The sequence below is a fragment of the Callospermophilus lateralis genome, chromosome 16, assembly GCF_048772815.1.
Source record: "Callospermophilus lateralis isolate mCalLat2 chromosome 16, mCalLat2.hap1, whole genome shotgun sequence".
NCBI classification, from domain to species: domain Eukaryota; kingdom Metazoa; phylum Chordata; class Mammalia; order Rodentia; family Sciuridae; genus Callospermophilus; species Callospermophilus lateralis.
In genome coordinates this window covers 58,034,307-58,059,551 of record NC_135320.1, presented here as the reverse complement: position 1 = coordinate 58,059,551, position 25,245 = coordinate 58,034,307, and the positions used below count along the sequence as shown (strand labels likewise).

General features: G+C 34.2%; 1 protein-coding gene across 8 annotated transcripts in view; it reads left to right on the top strand.

Annotated features, from left to right (window-relative positions):
• Nucleotides 1-25,245, top strand: part of Ubr5 (ubiquitin protein ligase E3 component n-recognin 5) — a 132,371-nt gene that overhangs the window by 52,958 nt on the left and 54,168 nt on the right. For 6 of the 8 annotated variants that reach the window (XR_013088943.2, XM_076836267.2, XM_076836265.2 and 3 more), the window contains exons 6-14: nucleotides 4,484-4,673; nucleotides 4,874-5,033; nucleotides 5,988-6,137; nucleotides 7,939-8,150; nucleotides 19,165-19,281; nucleotides 19,366-19,476; nucleotides 20,092-20,246; nucleotides 21,009-21,126; nucleotides 24,550-24,734. Coding sequence is in view for 7 of the 8 variants with exons in the window: in XM_076836267.2 (XP_076692382.2) it covers nucleotides 4,484-4,673; nucleotides 4,874-5,033; nucleotides 5,988-6,137; nucleotides 7,939-8,150; nucleotides 19,165-19,281; nucleotides 19,366-19,476; nucleotides 20,092-20,246; nucleotides 21,009-21,126; nucleotides 24,550-24,734 (1,398 nt within the window). In the remaining variant the exon portion in view is untranslated. The remainder of the gene's footprint in view (nucleotides 1-4,483; nucleotides 4,674-4,873; nucleotides 5,034-5,987; nucleotides 6,138-7,938; nucleotides 8,151-19,164; nucleotides 19,282-19,365; nucleotides 19,477-20,091; nucleotides 20,247-21,008; nucleotides 21,127-24,549; nucleotides 24,735-25,245) is intronic. The other 2 variants (XM_076836266.2, XM_076836264.2) reach the window with 1 other exon arrangement.

The following is a 25,245-nucleotide window of genomic DNA, read 5'->3' as shown; positions in this document are numbered from 1 at the left end:
TTAACAAATTTGAATGCTTAGATAGGCAGATATGTTCTCCACTCTTCCCTGTTACTTTGGCTTTCCCTGTTTGTGTTGTCTGTTTACCTCTCATGGAAATTTTATTTTGTGATACTTATAAAGTATGTCCAGGAGTGCACTTATATTTCAATAACATCTGATAGGGTTTCTAGCATTATTTGCTTGGGGAAAAATGATTGGCATTACTTGGTAGAAATATCAAGTCATATTCCTTTTATCTCATTGGTCATATAATTTCTTGTCCAAACTGGGACACTTTAGAGTGAAATCAGTAATTGGGCTCAGACAACAGGGTTAAACTGGTACTATCCCAGGCAAACTGAGGCTTAGAGTTATCCTAATTATTTCTTTTTAAGATTCTTTGATATGGTTTTCTTCTTCCTTCTTGTCCCCCTTTTCCTCTTCTTTCTCTTCCTCTTCCCCCGCAACCTCCTCGTTCCCTCTTCAGTCTTAGGGTAGAATCCAGAAGCACTCTTCCACTGAGCCTTAGCCCCCAACCCTTTTTTATTTTATTTTATTTTAGGTTTCATTAAGTTGCTGAACTTGATCCTTATTCCTCAGCCTCCCTAGTAGTTGGGATTACATGCCTGTGCCACTGTACCAACTGAATGACTTCATTTTTAGATGTATTTTATAAATTTAAAGTCCTAACCATCTATACAACCCAGTAATGTTAAGTATATTCACATTGTTGTAAAACAGGTCTCTGAATTTTCTTTGTTTTTCAAATCTGAAACTGTATCCATTAAACAACTATGAGCTTTTTCTACCTTCCCTCAGTCTCCTAGCAGTCACCACCATTCTTTTTCTATGAATTTGACTACTTTTTAAGTGGAATCACTTTTTTCTTTTTGTGACTGGGTTATTTCAGGTAGTAGAATGCCCTCAAAGTTTATCTGTATTATAGCTTGTCAAAGGGTTTCCTTTTTTAAGATTAAATAAATAACATTTTATTGTGTACTACATCTAGTTTATCCATCTTCCTTCCGTGGATATTTGGATTGCTTCTGCCACTTGGCAACTGTGAATAGTGCTGCTATGAATGTGGCTGTGTAGATCTTTCTTCAAGACCCTGCTTTCGTTTCTTTTGATGTACACCCAGAAGCGCTGTTGCTAGATGATTGTAGTAGTTCTCCTTTTAGCGTTTTGAGGAACCTTCGTACTTTTTTCCATAGCAGTTGTATCATTTAAAAATTCCTACCAGAAGTGCATAAATGTCTGAATTTTAACCCATAACTCACATTTATTAGTTTCTATTTTCTACAGTAGCCATCCTAATTAAATTTGTAAATTTGTGACATTGCATTGCTTATTAGCCATCTGCATATAATCTTTGGAGAAATGTCTATTCAAGTCCTTTTTCCATTTTTGGTACTGGAAATTGAAACCTAGGGACACTTTACCACTGAACTACATCCCCAGGTTTTTGAATTTTGAGATAGGTTCTCAATAAATTGCTGAAGCTGGCCTTGAACTTTACGTCTTCCTGCCTCAGCCTCCAGAGTAGCTGGGATTATAGGCATGTGTCATAGCCTATAGGATTTCTCAATATTTCCTATAGAATGACCTCTTTTTGAATGATTTGCAAATATTTTATCCCATTCTGTAGATTGCTTCCTACCCTATTGATTGTGTTTTTGGTGCATAAGTTTTTAAAGACCATTTGTCTAATTTTGCTTTTGTTGCCTGTGTTTTTGGTGTTATATCCCAGAAATCTTTGACAACTCCAATGTAGTAAAGCTTTTCCCCTGTGTTTTCTATTAGGAGTTTTATAATTTGTTTAGAACATAAAGCCTTATGTTTGCGTCTTTGATCCCTTTTGAGTTAATTTTTCTATGTGGTCCATTTCTATTTTTTTAATTTTATTTTTTAGTTTTAGGTGGACACAATATTTTATTTTTATGTGGTGCTGAGAATTGATTCCAGTGCCTCATGCATGCTAGGTGAGCACTTTACCATTGAGCCCTAGCCCCAGCCCCCGATTTCCTTTTTAACAATTCATTTTCATTCTTTTGCTTGTGGAGATCCAGTTTTTCCAGCAGTCCTTGAAAGGACTGTTGTTTTTCCATTGATTAGTTGTGGTGCTATCTGAGATCATTTCACTGTAAACTCAATTATACACTGTATATTTCTGGGCTCTCTGTTCAGTTCATTCAGTATATTTTGTCTTTATCCTAGTATTGCGCTCTTATGATCATTGTATCTTTGTCTTGTGGTTCAAAAACATTGGATCCTCTAATTTGTTGTTTTTTTCCCAAAATAGTTTTAGGCTTTTCAGAGTCCTCTGAGATTCCAGTGATTTTTTTTTTTTTTTTTTTAAAGTTGTTGAAGGACACAATGCTCTTTTTTTTTTTTTTTTTTTTTAAATTTATTTGTGGTGCTGAGGATCAAACCCAGGGTCTGACACATGCTAGGCAAGTGCTGTACCACTGAGCCACCACCCGAGCCCCCATGTGAATTTTTGAAAATACATATATTTTTTTAGTAACAGTTGGACACAATACCCTTATTTTATTTATTTATTTTTATGTGGTGCTAAGGATTGAACCCAGCGCCTTGCACATGCTAGGAGAGCACTCTGCTGAGCCATAACCTCAGTCCCCCCAATGTGAATTTTAATGATGATTTTCTTCATGATTCTATTCTATTTTATTTTTTTTAAAAAGCTGTTGGTACTTTAGTAGGAGTAATCTTGACTATAGAAATAGTGGTAGGTAGCATTGGGTAATATAGATTTATTTATTTTTTAAAAATTTTTTAGTTGTTGATGTACCTTTGTTTTATTTATTTATATGCGGTACTGAGAATTGAACCCTTACCTCGAACATGCTAGGCAAGCACTTTACCACTGAGCTATAGCCTTAGCTCCAAGGGTAGTATAGACTTCTTAACCATATTAAATCTTATAATCCATGAATGTAGGGTATTTTTCCTACCTACTATAATTTCTCCTCTCTTTTTTTTTAAGGCAATGTTTTGTACTTTTCGATTTATAAGTTTTCAGTTTGGTTTAGTTTATTCCTAAGATTTTTACTCTTTTTGTTGCTACTGTAAATGGCATCATTTTCTCAATATCCTTTTATTTTTTTTAATACAATGTATTTTTAATGAATCCCCCTTTTTTTCTGACCTACTAATGGTTATTTAATATGACATATCTAAAATCTGTTACTTCGCTGAAGTAAGTGCAGTTTTATACTATAGTTCCAAGGATACAAAATATTGCTTTTGTCCAAAATTGTCTTGGACATTTCTTGAACTATAGATGCATATTCTGCAAAAATGTGAATTGATAATGTGCAATAACAAGTATCACATCAGTTTTTCTCTATGCTTCCCTCCCCTCCTTCCTTCTTCCTCTCCCCTCCCTTCTTTTAGCACTCTACCAATAAACTACACCCTCAGCTATCCAAGCAAAGCTCTTTGAATTCTGAACTGAATTTTACTTCTTGAATAACAGAATGTTGGTAGTTGAGTTTGATGGGACTTTTTTTTTTTTTTTTTTACTTTTTGTAGATGGACAGAATCCCTTTAATTTGTTTATTTTGCGAGATGTTAAGGATCGAACCCAGTGCCTCACACATGCTGGGCAAAGTGCTCTGCCACTGAGCTACAGTCCCAACCCCTAATGGGACTTTTAATGCTAAGGGGAGATATGTTTATCTTAAGGTTAAGACAAGGAATGTCATGCATATAAATTTTTTAATCAAGAAAAAATATGATATTTATCTTTCTAAAAAGTGAATTTACATTAAGCATTAAAGAATTGGATGGGCTGGGCATGGTAGTGCATGTCTGTGGTTTGGGAGGGCTTAGATAAGAGGATTGCAAGTTCAAGCCCAGCCTCTAAGCAACTCGGTGATACCTCGTCTCAAAAAACGATGAGGGACGGGGAGTGGATAGAGAGGGCTGGGAATGTAGCTCAGTGGTAAATTGTCTCTGGATTAAATCTCCAGAACCCCAAAACAACAACAATAAAAAATTGGGACAGCTATTTTAAAGCTCCAGTCTATTACCGTTTTCTTTTGTCAAATCATTGCTATAAAATATAACAGGGACTGGGGTTCTGGCTCAGTGGTAGAACGCTTGCCTAGCGTTTGTGAGGCACTGGGTTCAATTCTCAGTACCACATAAAATAAATAAAGGTCCACCAACAACTAATAAAATATTTTAAAAATAAAACAATTAGGGGCTGGGGATGTGGCTCACGCGGTAGCGTGCTCGGTTTCGATCCTCAGCACCACATACAAAACAAAGATGATGTGTCCGCCAATAACTAAAAAATAAATATTAAAGTTCCCTCCCTCCCTCCCTCCTTCCCTCCCTCTCTTTAAAAAAAATAAAATAAAAAAATAAAACAATTAGATAGTACTTTAACATAAAAGAAAGAAAATGAGACCGAAGTTGTCTTTTCAGAATGGATTGTTTAATATGCTAAATTTACAAATTCACCAATATTTAGAAGCCGTTGGAGTTCTGGAGTGGGTGGAAGTGGAGGAGGATCCTCTGGAAGGTCATCAGCTGGAGCTCGAGATTCCAGGAGACAGACTCGAGTCATTCGGACAGGACGGGATCGAGGGTCTGGACTTTTGGGTAGCCAACCCCAGCCAGTTATTCCAGCTTCCGTCATTCCTGAGGAACTGATTTCACAGGTATGGATCTTACATTTAATGTAAGATAGTGGGAAAAGGTGAGGCTTAACTGAATGTTGTGGGTCATCTGTATGACTTTTAGCATGAATTTGAAATGTTTTTTTTTTTTTTTTTTTTTTTTTCTGTATTGGTTGTAGAAAGCTGATTTTGACAAAGAATTTAAAGAAAATAAGCTTAGTATTCTTCATTTTTAATTTTAGGCTCAAGTTGTTTTACAAGGGAAATCCAGAAGTGTCATTATTCGAGAACTCCAGAGAACAAATCTTGATGTAAACCTTGCTGTAAATAATTTACTTAGCCGAGATGATGAAGATGGAGATGATGGGGATGATACAGCCAGTGAATCTTATTTGCCAGGAGGTTGGTGGATTACCATCATGGTTTTCTCATTTCTGGAGAGCTCATTCACTGAAGAATGAAGTTTTAAAGTACATCTGATTCTCTGACTATTCCTAAAGGTGGTGGATGGTTTCCCTGTAGAGCTGCTTAATTTAATTGCAACATTGCTGTAAAGGGAAAATGGGGAAATATTTGGCTCAGTGGACTGATACTTGGTTCCAATAAAGACATGGTTATTTATGTGCTTTATCCTGGTTGACATGTGACTCTGGAATGTTGGTGCTTGATAACTTATTAATGAAAATAGATTATAAGCTGGTGATGTAACTCAATGGTAGGATGCTTACCTAGCATGCATGAGGCTCTGGATTCATTCCCCAGCAGTTTGCTAAAAAACCCCAACAAACAAACCTTTAAAGATATATTAGGGTCCTGAAAATAGATAATAGTCAAACTGTGCTTATTTATTTATTTTTAGGGGGCGGGGATGGGTGGGTGATACTGGGGATTAAGCCCAGGGCTTTACAAACACTCAGGGTTGACAAGCAGTTCACTGCATTTGCAGCCCTTTTTATTTTATTTTGGGATAAAGTCTTCCTTAATTGCTGTGGTTGGCCTCAAATTTGGTATCTAACTGCATTAGCCTCCCTTCTAGGTGGGATTACATGTGTATGTGGGATTACATGTGTATGCTATCTTACCTGACTTTCTTTTAGATTTTGACTGTATTATCTCTGTATCTTAAGCAGTCCTTTTTTTTTTCTGGTGATAATTTAGTTAGTAGAACTGGCAACAACTATGCATCTGATGTTCCTTAAAGTTTGTTAGTTATATAAATTTCATTTCTTAGATAGTTGTTGTTTTTTCCCCCTTAGATAATATTAATCACTGATTTTAATTTTACAGTTCGTTCAGTGTTCTGTAGATGTACTTTCTATAGCTGCTTCATTTGTATTTTTTTGTTTCTGCTTGTAGAGGATCTTATGTCTCTTCTTGATGCTGACATTCATTCTGCTCACCCAAGTGTCATTATTGATGCGGATGCCATGTTTTCTGAGGACATTAGCTATTTCGGTTACCCTTCTTTTCGACGTTCATCACTTTCCAGGCTAGGCTCATCTCGAGGTAATTTGCATATATTTCATTTTGATCATGGATTGGCTGCATAGAGAGTGAGTGGTAGATTCTCTGTATTTGAATTTGCAAAATTACAGTAGATGATATCATTCCTTATTAGTGTTTTTGGGTACTTTGGCATTAAAAGTAGCTTTTTTTTTTTTTTTTTTTTTTAATTTTGAAGAGCCACAGTAGTATTTTAGAGATGACCTTATTTATATTTTATAGTGCATATCAAGGGGTACAACTTACCTAACTATATTTTTAATTAGGAATTTGGATTCTGAACTAAAAGCAGAATTCTACTTTACAGTGACATGCAGCATTCAGAAAACAAGTCTCCTTGATTAAAATGAAATGATTTTTGTGTTCATTTTAAATCCTGGTTAAATGGAAAAGTAAAATATGAAAAACATTAGAATGAGATTGAACAGTATTAAATGTATAGGTAAATGTTTAGCTTATTAAAATGCTATTTTCAAAAGTTTGAAATCCTTCAAAGATACAGTACGTGATAAAGGTTAGAAAGATAACTCTGAAACTATTAAGCTGACTTCTTTCTGTGTACATTTTTAGCAACTTTACCTTTATAATATAGATTCTATATTTTTATTTTCTAGAATTTAAAACTGATCAAATAATAGGCAAAAATAAGCTATATTTACTGATCATTAATAAACAGGAAAAGATACCATGTTATATTATGACTTTGCTGCAGATACCTAATACTTAAATAACAGACCTATGGGTGATCTTTTAACATACTGAACATATTATGTAATAGCTTTAAAAGTTTTTTTTAAAGTGTACTTTATTGTCTTAGATGTATTAAGTATTACATTTCAAAATAATTAGTATCTGACCATACTCCTAATTTTTTCCCTTTTTCTGTGTTCATTCTGTATAGGCATTACTTTTAGTTTAAACCATGAAAACCAGCTGGTATTAAACCACTTTTGAACTGCATATTTGGCAATTTTGTATGGTGCAACTATGTATTGTTCCTAATCCTTTTATACAAATCTTAGAAAGGTTGTTTTGATTACTTTATTTAAAAAGTAATGTATGAGCAAATGGGAAAAAAATGGCTTTAAATAGTTTGTAGACCAATTCAGGGGAAGCATTTTGGTCAAGGAAATTGTTTCTATAGATGCTTAAAACAAAACAAAACAAAACAAAACCTGTTTTGTTCTTCAAAAATTTTAAAATAAAAGATTCATAAAAATCCAGCCTATAAAAATTACCCCAAACAAGGGCTTGATTATCCAAAATTTTATAATTAGTTTGTTAATGGGATTTAACTGATTCAAGTATTTTTTTATCATCATCATCATCATTTTTTATTGGTATTGGGGAATCTATATTTTTTTCCGTCAGCATTTTTTTTTTTTTAATAACTGAAGACTTTGTAATATTCTCTTTTGGTTTGCTTCTTTTTATCTAATGTGTTGAAATTTTAATATGTATATTTTTCTAACTTAGAAAACCCAAATTTTTTAACCCCATTTAATAAAAACGCAGTCAAACTTTAAATAAAGCCATTCTGCTCTAAAATCATATAGTTGAAATAATAGCTGGTATTAGACCACTTTTGAACTATTCCTCTATATAGGTTTAAAAAATACTTAAATAATTTTCATCCTTTCACTTGAAAAGGGTTAATGTTTTGAATGTTGCATGTCAGCTTTATTAGATATACATTTACATAAATTTTTGTGAGTAGATAAACTGCTATTAGTTGCATCCTAAAGGGTCTTTACTAGAGAGTGGCTTACTTTTATCCCACTGGTGTGACCCAATTGCATACCAGTTCTCCTTCTTCCCTTAGAGAGAGACTCTGAGCTGTTACGTGAACGTGAATCCGTTTTACGTTTACGTGAGCGAAGGTGGCTTGATGGAGCCTCATTTGATAATGAAAGGGGTTCTACTAGCAAAGAAGGAGAGCCCAACTTGGACAAGAAGAATACACCTGTTCAAAGTCCAGTATCTCTAGGAGAAGATTTACAGTGGTGGCCTGATAAGGTATTTGGAAAACCTCTTTTTCCCCTCTAAAAAGGCTTCTGTTTTATTTATACTTTGTGCGCTCCCCCCTTCCACAACAACAACAAAAAACCCCAAGCAAACCCACAAATATAAATTGATAAGTGTCCTTTAAATTCAAGTAGTACATCTTCATTGTTCTTGTGTGAGTCATCTGAGTGATTGTGTTCACTGGTGCTATTTTTTTTCTTACTTTATGAATAAGATCAGAGAAATTGGGGTGGGGGAGTAATTTTAGATAACACATCAGCATTCTGTTCTAGGACTTCTTTTCTAGTAATGATTACTCTAATAATGGTCATATTCCTTAGTAGAAATTTATTTTCCCAAATTTGAAATGTCAGGTGGACCCCAGTTTCTGAAGGGCAAGTTTGTGGTCTTTGATGCTGCATGCCTCAGGACAAGATGAAGGGACCTGTTTTTCTTTGATTAGTTAGCTGACCCATTTAATGATGATGAATTCCGAGAGACGCTTTGCTGTGAATGCTGGGGGAGATGAAGCAGTCTGAAGTGGAATGGACTGGGAGAGTTGTGCTTGGCATCCTGAGGAGTAGAATAATGAGTGGATTTCAGACAGCAACTAGGATTTGTTAAATGGATTTGGAATTTTCAAAAAGCCATCACCACTACAAGTGGGATGAGCAGATGCATCCTATTGATGGTGTATATGTTTCATTGTTTTAAGTGTTGGTAATTTTCTTTAGAGCGTTCTGCAGGTGTCCATGTACTTTTTATTCATTTTTGTATGCCCTCTTTGTTCTTATTTCCAGAACTAGTTGGATAGGAGATTTTCTTAAGCAGAAATAAACCAAATGCGGATAAAGAGAGTCTGACATAGATTTCTTTTCTTTGAATTTGGGAAAATATTAACTTTATTAATTTATGTTTTCATAGTTTTTGGTGAGTCTTGATGTAACTCATTTATTTTCCTCTACATTCAACTCATGTGGAAAACATGAGTGTAAGAGAAAACATGAATTTTAATCAGTTTCTTTGGAAGCAAAAGGTTATTCTGTTTTCTCTGGCAGCTTCCAAACTTTTCCCAAATTGTATTATTTCCATAAAACTGGAAAATGTCCCCAGTTCTACTCTACTTCATATGGTGGACAATGATTTAAACCCTTGAGCCTTTATTTTTTTATTTTTTTGGTATATCATTCACTATTTGCTATTTTCATTGCCTGGATCATGTTAGAACTGTGTTTCATATTGACAGGAGGTAATAAAGGACTCATGTATCATTTACTAGTGCCATCACATATTATTTGTCTAGGCTTCTTTTTTATGTATTATTTTTGTTAATGAAAGTGTTTTTGAACAGTATGAATTCAGGAATCATTACCATTCTTGTGTTGTCTTCTTGATTTAGTAGCTAGCCTTTTTTTTTTTTTTTTTTTTTGGTCTTTACTGATAGGCATGCTTTTAGATACTGCTTATTTCTAGAGATAGTTGCTATACTAACTGCTTTATGAAATCTTGAGACTATATACGATTTTGGTTTATTTAGACATTGAATTAATGAAAGAAGAGCAATTTGTGAAACAAAGTTTACCCCCGCTCCCCCACTTAAACAGTTGACTTAAAAAGTATCATTTAAAAAGAAATCCTTTAATTTTTTGGGGTAGTAGTAGGGATTGAGCCCAGAACCTCACATATGTAGTAAGACTACTACTAAGCTACACCCCAGTCCTTTTTTTAATTTTATTTTTTCTATTTATCTATTGATCAGTTGTACTGAGAATTGAATGTAAGGTTTAGCTCTACCATCCCTAGCCTTGTTTTAATTTAATTAATTAACTATACTGAATTAATTTGTGACACTGATGATTGAACACAGGGGCACTCTATTATGAAATGTATCCTAGCCCTTTCAATCTTTCTTATTTTGACAAAGTGTCTCCTCAAGTTGCAAGGATGGCCTTGAATATTTATTCTTCCTGCCTCAGCTTCCCACGTAGCTGGGATTATATATAGGGTGCACCACCATGCCCAGACAAAAATACTTCCTATTAGTTCATGATTGAAATTTAGGCACAAGAAATTTCAGTTCTGGGAAGGAAAACAGATTAAGCCCATGTAAACTTTTATGCATTATCACAGTCATCAACAAATACCATTAGATGCTTTTTGCAGGGGTTGGTGATATATACTTAGATTGTAAAGAGCTAAAGACCCTGCTTTCAGCTAGCTGTAGTATAGTTCATCATAATAGGTGCAGGGAATAAGTATCACCCGAAGAAACGGGCCATATTGGTTTTCCAAAATTGGTTGGATGTAGTGAATCCTGAGAAGGGGAAAGGCTTGGCAGGGATTGGAGAAGTAGGAGGAAAAAGCAGGAAAATAGGATATTGAGTGTACTTGCTGCTACTGATGGTGTGAGGAGAAACTAGCACTGTAAGAGACAAGTCCACCAAGAGCTGAGGGTCTAATGAGGGGTCTTGAAGGAATTCCAGCTCAGGACAGTTTATGTATCATGTATAAGCCAACAGTTAACACAGCAGTTAATGAGCATGTACCCATTGTTTTATTTCCTCTTAAGATGTAGATGTGATTGTGCTAAGGGACCTGGTGGGATAATGATTTTTACCTTTCAGGATTATTGTGAGAATTCCATACTGAATTTGTATAGATTAAGCATAAAGTACAAGGAGAAGCATTGTCCTATTTCAGAAAGAGAAAACAGGCAGTTCCTTGAGGTACAGAGAGCTGAGAGAGAACAGTAGTAAATTTGGGTATTCCCACGTAGGTCTGTTGCAGTTTATATTTTATGTTTGAGATTCTCTATGTATAATGAGATAAGTTTTTGGTTCAGTGGTTATCTAAAATACCTCTATTTTTACTTTTTAGTCATTCTTATAGCTTATTTTTCTTAGAATAAAAATTGAGGTTCTATGTTGCTGAATATCTTATTTATAAATAGTAACTATGTATGTACTTATATTAACCTATTTCCAACAAAAATTTAAATTAAACACATTCTGTGAGGTCAACATCACCTTGATTCCCAAGTCGATAAACACACTACTAAAAAAAAACACTAATGGCTAATATTCTAATGAACATTGATGCAAATCCTCAATGAAATAACAGCATATGAAATAGAAGATAACATCATGACCAAGTGGGATTTATCCCTGGTGTGTAAGGCTGCTTTAACATATACAAGTCAGTCCTGTGTTTTTACATCACTGTGATATATCACATTAACCAAATGAAACATTAGGGTAGGGCTATAGCTCAGTGGCAGAGTGACCGCCTCACATTCATGAACACCACATAAGAATAAATAAACAAAATAAAGATAAAAAACAAACAAACAAAAAAACCCCACATGATTGTCAATTGATGCATGTAAAGCATTTGACAAAATTTAGCATCTTTTTTTTAATTTTTAGTTGTAGATGGACATGATATCTTTATTTTTATTTATTTATTTTTATGTGGTGTGAGGATCGAACCCAGGGTTTCTCACGTGCTAGGCCAGTGCTGTACCACTGAGCTATGACCCAAGCCCTTAGCATCCTTTTTTGATAAAAATATTTTAACAGTTTAAGTGTAGAAGGAAAAGTTCCTCAACACAATAAAGACCCTTTATGAGAAATCCACTGCTGACATAATTAGTGGGAAACAACTGAAGGTTTTTCTAGTAAGATCTGGTATAAAGCAGGGATGTCTGCTTTTGCCACTACTATTAAAACAGTACTAGCAAGCACATTTAGATAAGAAAAAGAATCTTTCTTTGAAATCTAAAGGGAGGAAGTAAAATCATCTCTTTGCAAATACTATAATCCAGTCTGTAAAAAAATCTGAATGATTTCACAAAAATCTGTTAGAACTAATAATTTAGAAATGTTGAAGAATATACAACCATCATACAAAATTTAGTAGCATTTCTGTATACAGGTAACTTACAACCTAGCTAAAAAGAAACCAAGAAAACAAATAGTTTATGATAGAATCAAAAGGAACAACAACACAATGGGGTGAAAGATTTACACACCGAAAGCTATAAAACCATAGATGAAAGAAATTGAAGAAGATGCAAATAAAAAATACCCCATGTTCAGGAATTTGAAGAGTTAATATTATTAAGATGTTCTTCCTACCCCCAAATGATACACACATTTAATGTAATCACTCTCAAAATTCCATTGACATTGTTCAGAGAAGTAGCAAAGACAATCATAAAATATGTGGCTCCAAAGAATACTTAAGTAGCCAAAGCAATGCTGATAAAGTAAAAGTTGAAGGCTTCCACTTTCTGATTTAAAATTATATTATGTAGCTATAGTAGTCAAAGCAGTATGGTATTTCTTTGTATAAAAATAGAAACAGCAATGGAACAGAATAGAGAGCCCAGATGTAAATCCAAGCAAGTATGGTCAGCTAAATTTTGAAAAGGACATCAAGAGGACACAATGGGGGAAAAGATAGTCTCTCTAGTAAATGATGCTTAGATAACTGGATTTTTACATATAAGAAAGGCAGGAAGGAAGAAAGAAATTAAACTCTTAAGACTATACATAAAAAATGAGTGAAAATGGATCAGAGACCCAAACAAACAAGTGAGGGTTTTTCTAGTAAGATCTGGTATAAAGCAGGGATGATAATTTTACGAATGATAATTTTTTAAAATATAAGACTAAGGATTACAGATATGAAGATATGTGCCCATCCAGCAATGAACGTGGATGGGCACATATCTTCACTAGGCAGTGAATAACCTGAACCCAGAAACTCATAGAAAAGAATATAAAATCTCCTTGACATTAGCCTTGGTGATGATTTTTTTGATATCACACTAAAAGCTTAGGTTATACAAGCAAAAATAAATAAATGGAAATGTATCGGACTAAAAACCTTGTGCACAGCAGAGGAAACAAAATGAAAAGGCAACCTATGAACTTGGAAACATTTATATACCACTTATCTAATAGGGGCTAATATGCAAAATAAAAAAAAAATCTTGAACAACTCAACATTAGAAACATATTCCAGTTCAAAAACGGACAAAGAATCTGAACAGACATTTCTTCAAAAATATAAAAATGGCCAACAGATATATGAAAAGATTCTCAACATCACTAATCATCAGGGAAATGCAAATTAAAACTACCATTAGACATCACCTCACCTCATAAGTTTTAGGAGTGACTATTATCAAAAATAAAAGAGATGAATGTTGACAAGGGTATATAGAGAAAAGGAAACCCTAGTAGAATTTTAGTAATATAGATTGGCACAGCCATTATGGCAAACAATTTTGAGTTTTGTGAAAAGGGTAAAAATAGAACTACCATATGGCCCAACAATTCATCTTTTGAGTATATACCCAAAGGAGATGAAGTCACTGCCTAGTGAGGATATGTGCCCATCCATGTTCATTGCTGGATTATTCACAATAGGGAAGATTAAGAAGCAATTTAAGTGTCTGTTGATGATGAGCGGATACTAAAATGTGATACATGCACCTAGTAGAATATAATTCAGGAGGAGGGAGATTCTGTTATTTGTCACAATGGACTTGGAGGACATTATGCTAAGTGAAATAAGCCAGACATAAAGAAAAATATTTATTGCATGATCTTACTTATATGCAGAATATTTTTTTAAAAAATCAAATATATAGAGAATCAACACTGATTACTGTAGATGGGGAGGAAATGAGGAGATGCAGTCAAAGAATATAAATTAGCATATGTAAACATAGGATAAAAAAGTCTAGAAGTCTAACGTACACATAAGGATTATAGTTAATAAAATTGTATTAGGGATTTTTGTCAGTTTTTTAGATCATAACCCCCTGTGTCACACACGCAAAAAGTAAGATGATTGATACATTAATGTACTGCAGTGTAGTAATAATATTTGTATTGTATAATGTCATGTTACAAAACTCAAATAGATACAATAATTTTACAGAAAGCCATGTTAGGTAATTTGCTAAACATAACAACTTTGTGCTTTCTAATAAAGCATAGTCTGAATTTAAAGGATGCATATGTTGTTCTGTATTCACTACGTTCCCAGGAATGGTTGGTTATTGTGTGGTGGAAGAAAGAAAAATGATCCAGCAAGTAGCGACTGTTAATTAATAGTCACACCTCTTACTGTTCTGGATGTATTTTATGTAATTTAGTGGAAATAATAAATTTATTCTCACCTGCCATTTGAATTGTTATGTTCTAAGGTATTCTGGTTTTTTGAATGGTATTGAAAAGAAACAGGCCCATGGCATTTGTCCCCTTAGTATGTAAATTATTTTCAACAGCCTTGTTGTTAGAATGTTCAAACTTGTTGGTTATATTGCTTCAATTTTATTTTGGTTTCCATACTGATGAGAGCTAAGGCAGTATTCTAGAATTGAAAGTTGGGTGGAGGAGGGTCTTAGCTGTGTTTTTTTTTTTTTTTTTTAATTACTGATAATTGGAAGCTTCCAGGAAATACTGTTAGTTAGATGTGTCACAAATGCAATTTAGTAATGAAATGAGCAAAATGAGAATTGATCAGAAAAAAGAATAAGTTAGGCAAAAGGAGAATAGGGAAAGGAGAAATGAATATGAACGTACATGGTTGACCAAATTCAAATTGCACAGTATAACCTTTTGTTGTTATTTTTTTTTTTAAATTTTTATTGTTGGTTGTTCAGAACATTACATAGTTCTTGATATATCATATTTCACACTTTGATTCAAGTGGGTTATGAACTCCCATTTTTATTGTTGTTATTCTTTTCAGTCATAGAACACAGTATATTGCATTGAGTGACAGGACTTGGAGCTGGAAGTTAATAGCAAAACTAGTGTTTGCTGATGGTAGACAGTTAGGCAAACAAAAAAAGATGAAAACTAAGTTTTATGGGAGAAAGTTTAGGAAGAGTAAGAACAACTTTTTCAAATAAAATTTTAAATTTAGATATGGTCAGTAAGAGTTCCTGTTTCTGACTAATTGCTTCTTCTTAATCTTTGGCCACTAACTTATTCTCATTGTTTTTAATAGTTACTCTCTTCTCTTTGGGGAGGGACTCATGCAGTTATTCAGTTTTAAATTTAATAATTAAATTTAACCTTTAATGATGCAATTTTTGTTTAAAACAAAACAAAACAAAACTGCCAGTTGTAGGGGGTAAATGCCTGTAATCTTAGTGGCTTGGGAGGCTGAGGCAGGAGGATTGTGAGTTCAAAGCCAGCCTTAGCAACTTAGCGAGATCCTGCTTCAAAATAAAATATGAAAAGGGCTGGGGATGTGTCTCAGTGGGTAAGTGTCACTGGGCTTAGTCACCTGTACCAAAAACAAATTATACTACTGTTTTTTAAAGAAATAGGGCCTATCTACTTTTTTCTAGTTGATATAAAGCAGACCCAACTTACTCAGAAACAGCAAATAGCATTTCATTAAGACAGTAAACGTGTTGCCTGTGATGTTATGAAATGAGTGAGCTGAGATATATTGTTATTTTTTGTATATTTGATTGTTTTATATTTCTCTAAATATAAATAAATTTTTTTTACATGGACAGATTTGAAGCAGCAAGAATAGGTGTCTAATTTTTGTCATCTTTCCTAGACTTACGGTTGTATTGTCTATGCACACTTGTCCATAGTGGGTTTTCAGGGCCTCAGAGACTCTACTGGCTTATTCAGAATGTCTCCATTATGGGGAGCATTGACCTTTCAATTGACCAGTCAGTTCTGAGAGGACCTCTGCATCCAGGAATGTTTTGTTCATGACTTTTGATGTAACAAGTCCTTTAATTGAAGTTGGAGTTAAGATTCAATTGTTCGGGCTAGGGATGTGGCTCAAGCGGTAGTGCGCTCGCCTGGCATGCGTGCGACCCGGGTTCAATCCTCAGCACCACATACAAAGATGTTGTGTCCGCCGGTTCAAGCCTCAGCAACACATTAAAAAATAAACAAATAAAAATAAAGGTATTGTGTCTATGTGTAACGAAAAATATTAAAAAAAAAAAAGATTCAATTGTTCATTCAGCACTTGGTTGGTGTGCTTTTTTTTTTTTTTTTTTTTTTTTTTTTTTTTTTTTTTTTTTTTTTTTGGTGCTGTGTGCCAAACTGACCTGTAGTAATGTAGAGGTGACTGTGATGTGGAACTTCCCATGGGGAATGTAGGGAACACAAACATTCATGTAGTGTGATGTGTTCCTAACATGGTCAGTACTAAACTAAAGGTGTGCATAAAGTTCCACAGGGCTTTACAGTGGGGAATGACTTAACCACCTGATAGATTTGGTAAAGACTTCATAAAGGAGATGACATTTAAGCAGTAAGTTTTTTGTTTGTTTGTTTTTCATTTTCTTTTGAGACAGGGTCTTGCTAAATTGTTTAGTTCTTGCTTGGTTGCTGAGGCTGGGATTGCAGGTGTGGATCACCATGTCTGGCCAAGCAACAGTTTTGGGTCTAAGTAGGCATTGTCCAAGAAGCAAGGGTATTCTAAACATCAGGCATGGACCTGGAGTCATAAATGGTGTGTTTGTGGAGCAATGAAAAGTTCAGAATTACTGCTCTATGGCAGGGAGTAGAAGAGTAGGATGGAGCAGGATTGTAAAGTGACATAGGTAACTGGCCAAGGAGTTAAGATGTACTCTGTAGTAACTAAGAAGCTAAAAGTGTCTTTAGAGAAGTGATGTGATAAAGTTGTTTTGAACGAAGGGAATTCTGTTGGCATGGGAGAAAGGTATGTAAAGGAAGAAACATCTAAACTGAATGTGGTAAGATTGTTAAAGAATGAATTGTGAAGATTTTAGAATGCAGGGGCAATGGTGACAGGAAGGAAAGAGTCTGAAAGGAATTTGAGACAAATGCAACACTCCTTTACTAGTGACTTGATTGATGAGAGAAAGGGAGGAGTTGAGAATTCCCAGGTTTCCATGTCTCTAGTATAAGGTAGGTGTTGGGTGTTACTCCTTTATATGGGAGCTACAGGTGAGGTGCAGCTTTGCAGGTGGTGAGGAATTTGTTTTGGAGCCTGTTTATCCAGGAAGACATCTCTAATAGATGAATCTGGGGTTATGAGATAAAGATGTGTGTAAAAGCATGGTGCTTTAGTGGTCGTTGTCACTGAGGATGAGAGTGGAGCATAATTTGAATCGAGGGACAAGGGCAGAATCTGTGGTGTAGGGAGTGCATTGTCGTATAAGGGTGATGGAGACAGTAGCCACACAGGTAGGAGGAAGACCAGTAGAGACCTCTCAAAGTAGAGAATAGCTTCCAGAACAAATACCGAGCAGAAGCGAACATGGTGATACCAAGTGAGGATTCACTTGATCATGATTTTTGAAGGAAAGAATAATTTGGATGGTTGCTGAGGGGATATGGTCAGGGGTTTCATTTAGTGTGTATATGGTTTATATTTAAGGGAGGGGGATTTTTCTTTCTCTAAGAAGGGAAAAGGTGAGAATGGTACTTTTCATTAAGTAAATCTAGAGGTGGGAATATTCAGGAAGCCTGTATACAAGAGCTGTTCTTTCCTTCCTTTTTGGGGAGGCATGAGCACGAGATGAAGTCAGGGGAGCCTAATAATCACAGTTAAATTTGAACACTTATTTTGCATTGGTCTCTGTGTGGTGTATTTGTCCTCCCTGTATGTATTATAATATCCATGTTAGAGGTGAAAAGTAGGTTCAGAGAAATTACATAATTTACTTGCAGCCACTAACTTAATATGTGTTGGATTCACATTTTGGACTCATTTGGTCTGATTATTTTAACCATGGGATTGAGATAGAGAATGAGGTAGAATAAGTAAGATTCAATGCAGCTGCCATAGAGAAAGTAAACAATGATTTTCAGATACCCATGGTGAAGGAAGAGAGGAATTTAATAATTAAAGAGTTTCAAATTTAATTTCTTTACTGTGCCCCCATAGAAGTACTTGAAAACGAGACCTGTTTGGTATAGGGAAAATAGAATATTAAAATTAATATTTTTTCTGTACAAGGTATAATCCATTGCTAGTATGTAATATAAATCTTGGTAGATCTTATAAGATTTATCTGAGCACTATAACCCATCTAATAAGTGAGATTGAAGTTTGGCAGAAAACTAGAAAGACATGATTAGTTTAATATATAGAAATCCAAAGAGAGGAAGTAATGTATAGACCAAAAGGAAAATACACAACCTAAGACCTGTTATTGGCAAGTTTTGCTCTGAGATTACTGGTTAGCTTCATGTCTGTAATCCTTGGTCTTATATTTTAAAATAATTAACATTTGTAAATTATCATTTGTGTTGATTTACATTTATTGTCCAAACTCCCAAGCTTTTTATAATTTAACTGTATCCCAGTTCACTGCATGTATTTTACCTTAAAAGCTAATGAACTTATACCTTAAAAAGCAAAATAAAGACATTTGTCTCAGCATGTTGAAAGACTCAGGAAGAAAAGGGGGTAAGGAATTTAGGAATCTTCTCCTCTTTGACTCTGAGTTTCCTTGCTTTTAGTCCTTATTCTGTTTTGTTTTTTCCCCTTAACATTTATTGAGCACCTACTTTGTGAACATTCTTGAGTATATGATGTGGGAAAAGACAAGTTCATATTTGTGTGAGATACATAGGTAAACACAATAAATCATGAAATGTTATCTAAAAAGCAAAATCAGGAGCCAGAATGTGAGAGTGGTGGTTTTTTAGATAGTATGGTTATGGAAGTTTCCTTTGAACAGACTTGATTGGGGCCAGGGGTGGGGGTGGGGGGATGAGTTGCCTGAGAAAAAGTAATGTAGGCAGAGATAATAACAGCAACAGTGGTCCTAGGATGGGGTCCTGATGGACATGGCCATGAGTTGTGACCTGAGTTCATGGAATGAACCAGAGCCTTATGTGGGGACTTTGTAGGCTGTGCTAAAGGTGTTGTGATACCTGTGACTTATGTGTTCACATAATGAATCTAGATTTGATTTAGTGATTATACTGAGTGTCCAAACCAGCAGATTTGGTAATTTGTATGTTTATAGTATGGTCTTATTTTTCCTTTATAGGATGGAACCAAATTTATTTGTATTGGAGCTCTGTATTCTGAACTTCTGGCTGTCAGCAGTAAAGGAGAACTTTATCAGTGGAAATGGAGTGAATCTGAGCCTTACAGAAATGCACAGGTATTTTATTATTAAATCTTGCATTGAATAGCTCTACATATCAACATATAAAACAGTAATCATTTTTCTTATATGCTTTCAAAGAATCCTTCATCACATCATCCACGAGCAACATTTTTGGGGTTAACCAATGAAAAGATAGTCCTCCTGTCTGCAAATAGCATAAGAGCAACTGTAGCTACAGAAAATAACAAGGTAGGAGTCACTTTGCATTAATAAACATTTCATGCTTAAATTCTTGGTTTTTTTTTCTCTTCTTGCCCCTTTTCATCTTTTCATTTTCTATCTTTCTGTCTAACTAGGTCCATAAATACAAAGTGTCTCAAACCCTAATAAAGTGATCCAATGTTTTTTTTTGGAGGGCTGGGAGGTTAGTTTATGCTGTAATCCAACTTTAAAAGTAGTTTTCTACTTTTAAAGGAAAGGAAAAGATTCAAGAAAAGTGAAAGACAAGGGAAATCAGGGAGCTTAAAAAAAGGTATAGTTTGAGAAAATATAGGTATTATGCTTCAAATGATCGGTTTGACTTTAAATTCTATTAAAAATTTTTGGAGCAAATATATAGTTTTGGTTAAGTCTTAAAGATGGCATTAGACATTCATTTCAATAGCTGCTATTTTAATTTACATGTGAAGAAAGTATTTTAATCCCCAGTATTACTAAGAATCTATTCTATAATAATGTAGTATTTAGCTCAACATTTTAGAATCCTTGGCTATAAAGTATGTATGCTTTACTCCAGTTTTGATCACAATTCTTTTTGGAAGGTTTATTTATTTTTGTTTAAATCTCTAACCTTTTATTCTTTAGGTTGCTACATGGGTGGATGAAACTTTAAGTTCTGTGGCTTCTAAATTAGAACACACTGCACAGACTTACTCTGAACTTCAAGGAGAACGGATAGTTTCTTTACATTGCTGTGCCCTTTATACATGTGCACAGCTGGAGAACAATTTATATTGGTGGTAAGTATGTAGGGAGGAGGAATTTCTTTCAGTGTATATTTTTATGTGCATGGAGACCTGCTTTGGAGAATGGAATACTAATATGAGAAGGTCAATACTTTGTAGGGACAGAAATTTCAATTTAGAACATTGTTACCTTAAAATAAAAGCGCTTAAGATAAATTTATGAAAGTAATGTATACTTAGTGACTATATTTTAAAATTTATAATAGTATGATATAGAATAAAAATCATCTAGAATTCTATGTCCAAAGATAACTGCTGCTAACATTTGGGGCATTTTCAGCCCCCCCACCCACCCATACATAAATATGCATTTTGTTTTTAAATAATTTCACCCCCCCACCCATACATAAATATGCATTTTGTTTTTAAATAATTTAAAATTTTTAATAGCATGAGTATTCTCTTTTATTTAATTATAGTTTTAATGTTAGAAGGTACCTAAATTTATTTCATTTGTATCTTAATAGTAAATTTGTACTGGCAAATATATAAGAGTATCCTAATGAAATGGAATTATTTTGAAGGAAAGTATCCACTGATAACATTTTCTATGAAAATTTAATCCTAAAAGTTTAATAAAAACTAGATTCAGTTATTTATTGAATTTAAACAAGTTGCACATGTTAAAAGTATTCTGAGGCAAAAAATATGGAGAAGGAATAGATCAAATTTTAAATGACAGTATGTGTAATTTCTGATTTAATTTATGGGGTTGGTTTCTTATTTATTTGATCATTTTATGGTTTTCCTTTCCAGGGGTGTAGTTCCTTTTAGTCAAAGGAAGAAAATGTTAGAGAAAGCTAGAGCAAAAAATAAAAAGCCCAAATCCAGTGCTGGTATTTCCTCCATGCCGAACATCACTGTTGGTACCCAGGTAAGGGGTTAGAATTAAGAATAATTAGCCTATCCTAAGGGACATAATTTCTCTTAATAATCACTTCCTTCTCTTGTAAGCAATTTCTGTATAAGTAGTTTGATAGATGAGCATTATTTGAAGGACAAGGGTCAAGAGTAGCATCATTCATTTTTCTTCAAATGAGTAACATTTTACAGATTCTTGCCTCATGTTAGTATTTTTCGTATGGGACACAATTTCTATATTTGCTGCATTTTTAGAATTAGCTGGTACTTTGAAAATGCAGAACCTGTAGTCATCCTCTACCAAAAATTTTTCCTTTTGTCCTTATGTTTAACAGATAGGCCAGGTGATTCCTATGACTGAAAAATTTTTTTGGAAGATTTTTCTTGAAAGATATTGCTCTTGTGCCTCAGCAGGAGGCACAAGTCTTTGTCAAATCCCTGCATTTATATGAGTTTCTATTTTGAGGTTGTGAGATGCTTTTAGGCTTTCTAAATTATTTTCTGTTGGGTGATTTCTATTACTCCATTGGTTCTCAAAGTATGGTTCAGAGACTACTACTGATCCCTTGCCCCTTTCAGAGAGATTGGAAAGCCCTTTCTTTTCCAGTTTTCTGTCTCATTGAAGGTAAATTGTCTCCATGTACTGAAGTCAGAATAACATTGAAACAGGTTGAATGCAGAAGCAGTAGGGAGAATCCAGCAGTTCTTGTGTTCAACATGACATTAAGAGATTTGCAAAAATGTGAACAAGACCATTTTCCTCATTCTTATTTTTGAAACTCTGTTTTTATGTTTGCATGTTGTTTTATATTAACATGGGCTTTTATTACTCTTAATTAATTAAAATCTTTCTTTTCTACTACCTACCTACCCACCCACCCACCACCAAACCTACCCAGGGCCTCACACATTAAAGACAAGCATTCTACCACTGAGCTACCTCTTTTATTTTGAGACAAGATCTTGCTAAGTTGCCCAGGGTGCTTTGACTTGAACTGTGATCATAGATGTGTGCTACCTTGCCTGGCTTAGCAAATATTTTTCAGTTTTAGTTACTAATACATTACATTACTGACTATTTAAAACAAAGTATTAGCCACATAAACAAGGGACTTGGTTTACTCATTAATATTTAATAGTGGAAAAGGGTTTTTAGAGTCTGGTGGAAGCTCAACTTCAGGGTAAAACAGTGTTATCTTTGTAGCATTTATCATGTAGCATTTTTTAAAAATATATATTTTTTAGTTGTAATCAGACACAATACTTTTATTTATTTTTATGTGATGCTGAAGATCGAAACCAGCACCTCTCACGTGCTAGGTGAGCGCTCGACTGCTGAGCCATGACCTCAACCCTCTCTCATGTAGCATTTTAAGAATTTTTACTTATTTATTTTAGTTGATGGTCCTTTATTTTTTTTTATTTATATGTGGTGCTGAGAATTGAACCCAGTGCTTCACACATTCAAGGCAAGTGCTTTACCACTGAGCCACAACCCCAGCCCTCATCATTTTTATTTCAGATTTTTTTTCTCATCACCAAAAGGTACAATGACCTCTATCCCCTGTTTTAAAAAGTAGTTAGTCACTATTTAAGTTTTTCTCCAAACTCAGCTTAAATATACGTAATTCTTTTTGCTTCTGGCTGTTTTGAATTTTTTGTTTTTGTTTTTGTCCTATTCAGCAGTTGTCTTTTTCTGATTCTTTTTGGCCTTCCAACTAGAAAGTTATTAGTAATTAATTACCCACTGTTCTAGACATTATTACTCAGGTTTCATTATTTATCTAAGTACTTTGGGCAGGGTGGTTGCCCTATCCCCAATATGTTCCCCTCTTTCCCTATTTTGTTCAAATACTGATTTCTGATGTTCTCAGAAGTTCTTTGTCAGCTGTACTCTCATAACAGTAAGATATCATAGCAGCTACCTTATTAGAAGGTTACACTAATACTCTGCTAATATTGCAGGCAGAGAGGGGAGGAAAAATAAAGATTGCATCTTTAAAGAAAGTAGCTTGGCACTACTACATTGTTGAAAGATAAATCATATTAAAACACTTTGGTGATGGATGGATTTTCCTTTAAGCTTTTGAAAACTGGGTTAAACAGCCACAACAAAAGGAAAGTACTTTATGTGTGAACATCAAAAAGAGTGTTGATCACTTAAGAGTATTCTGTTCTTTCTCCATTCACAGAAAGTAATTGTCAGGAGTAATGTATTTAGCATATATTCGTTGTATATCTTGATATGGTAGGCTCCACCAACGCTCCTCCTTGTCTTTTAAGATGCCTTTATTTTTATAGGAAGATATTAGTAAATAATTCATTATAGAATGCTACATTTCTATTTTAGTTACAGTCTTATTTCTTATTGAAGCCTGTTTAGGCATTAAGCTTTCACTAGTCTTTTCTAAAAAATTCTGAATGAAATTTCCCTTGAAATTACTGAGTTATGCAGAACATACTTTTCCCACGAAGCCTGCTTTTAGAAACTATTCATCTATGCCATAGAGCTATAGTTAGTGACACAATACTATTTTTTGGTAGAATTGGAACTCTAAGCCAATGTTTACACTTCCCATACTTCTCTAATGTACCACCATTGTCCTGTCTCTCTTGTCTCTCTATCCCAAAATATTTGACACTGGTCAAGTATAAGATCATCATTAGTTCCTGGACAACTGAAAATAATATAGGTAAGGTTGGATGGCTGGAGACCTCAAAAGAGGAGCTATTTGTGTCATGTTTTAACAGTGCCATGTGTTTTCAGTGTGTAACCTGAGGTTAGTCCATGACAGAGTTTTATAGCTTATTGACTCCTATACTTAAATTCCTGATACTAACATCTTCGTGTAATTTTTTTTTTTACATTTTTTGGTACATTATAATTATACATCATGATGGGATTTGTTGTTACATATTCATACATGGCACACAGTATAACAATATCTACATATTATTTTTAAAATAAACATTGCAGTGTCCACTAAACTTTTGGCTAGTACAGAACAACAGTCTCTAGGGAAGCCAACATCTTATAGGAATGAAGCTAATGGAACCTGTGTAGGTTTGTGAATTAAGGAGGAAAGTAATTTGAAGTTAGGAAACAAAGTATAATTATTTTATTTACAATTGATAACTATGTTTAGTTTCTCTGCAGTTGCTGTTTAGTTTCGTTTTAGTAGAATGGTTATTTGTTGCATGAATTTTTAGTTTTTTAGCAAACATGCTGAAATTTCTCTTGCACCTTAGTTTTAGGAACAAATTTTCTTAGAGATTATTAAGTTGGTGCTTTTTCAACCTTACTGATTGTGTAAGATTGTACCAGAAAACCTAGGAAGCAATCCTTTATGTATTGCATTTTCATACATTTATGACAGTTATTTCAGTTTGTTTTAAAATTATGCCATCTTTGTGGTGGTTTTCTTTGATTTGCTAGGTATGCCTAAGAAATAATCCTCTGTATCATGCTGGAGCGGTTGCATTTTCAATTAGTGCTGGGATTCCTAAAGTTGGTGTCCTAATGGAATCAGTTTGGAATATGAATGACAGCTGTAGATTTCAGCTAAGATCTCCTGAAAGCCTGAAAAGCATGGAAAAAGCTAGCAAAACTACTGAAACTAAGTAAGTATTATACCCTATGCTTTAATATCAGTTTCTTATTTGTTGTGAATATTAATGGGGGCTAATCAAAGGAGATATAGAAGTATATAGTGACATAGAAATCAGGAATCGCCAACAATTGCTGTTTCTACTTTGCTTAGTATTTGTATTTTAAATTTGCTCTTGATGGTGGCCAGAATGGCAGAGTGGTGTTCTCTTTTTTTTTTTTTTGATGTCCTTTTTGTCATTAGATTGTGTTCCTGTGAGGAGCTATATGAGTAGAAGTTACATGTGTTCAGCCTTATGTTTTATATCATTTTAATTTCTATCTAATGCTTTGCCTTAATCAAGATCATAGGAAAGGTTTTACATGTGCTGGGGAGGAAATTTTGTAAAAGATTTGTTAACTTTTTTTGTGTATATTAGAGGGATATGTGAACAGAAATACCACTGATTTTTATCTAGTCCCCTATTCTGGGACTGGTTTATTATTTAGAAGGCTATAGAGATTTTATTATCTATTTTTTAAAAA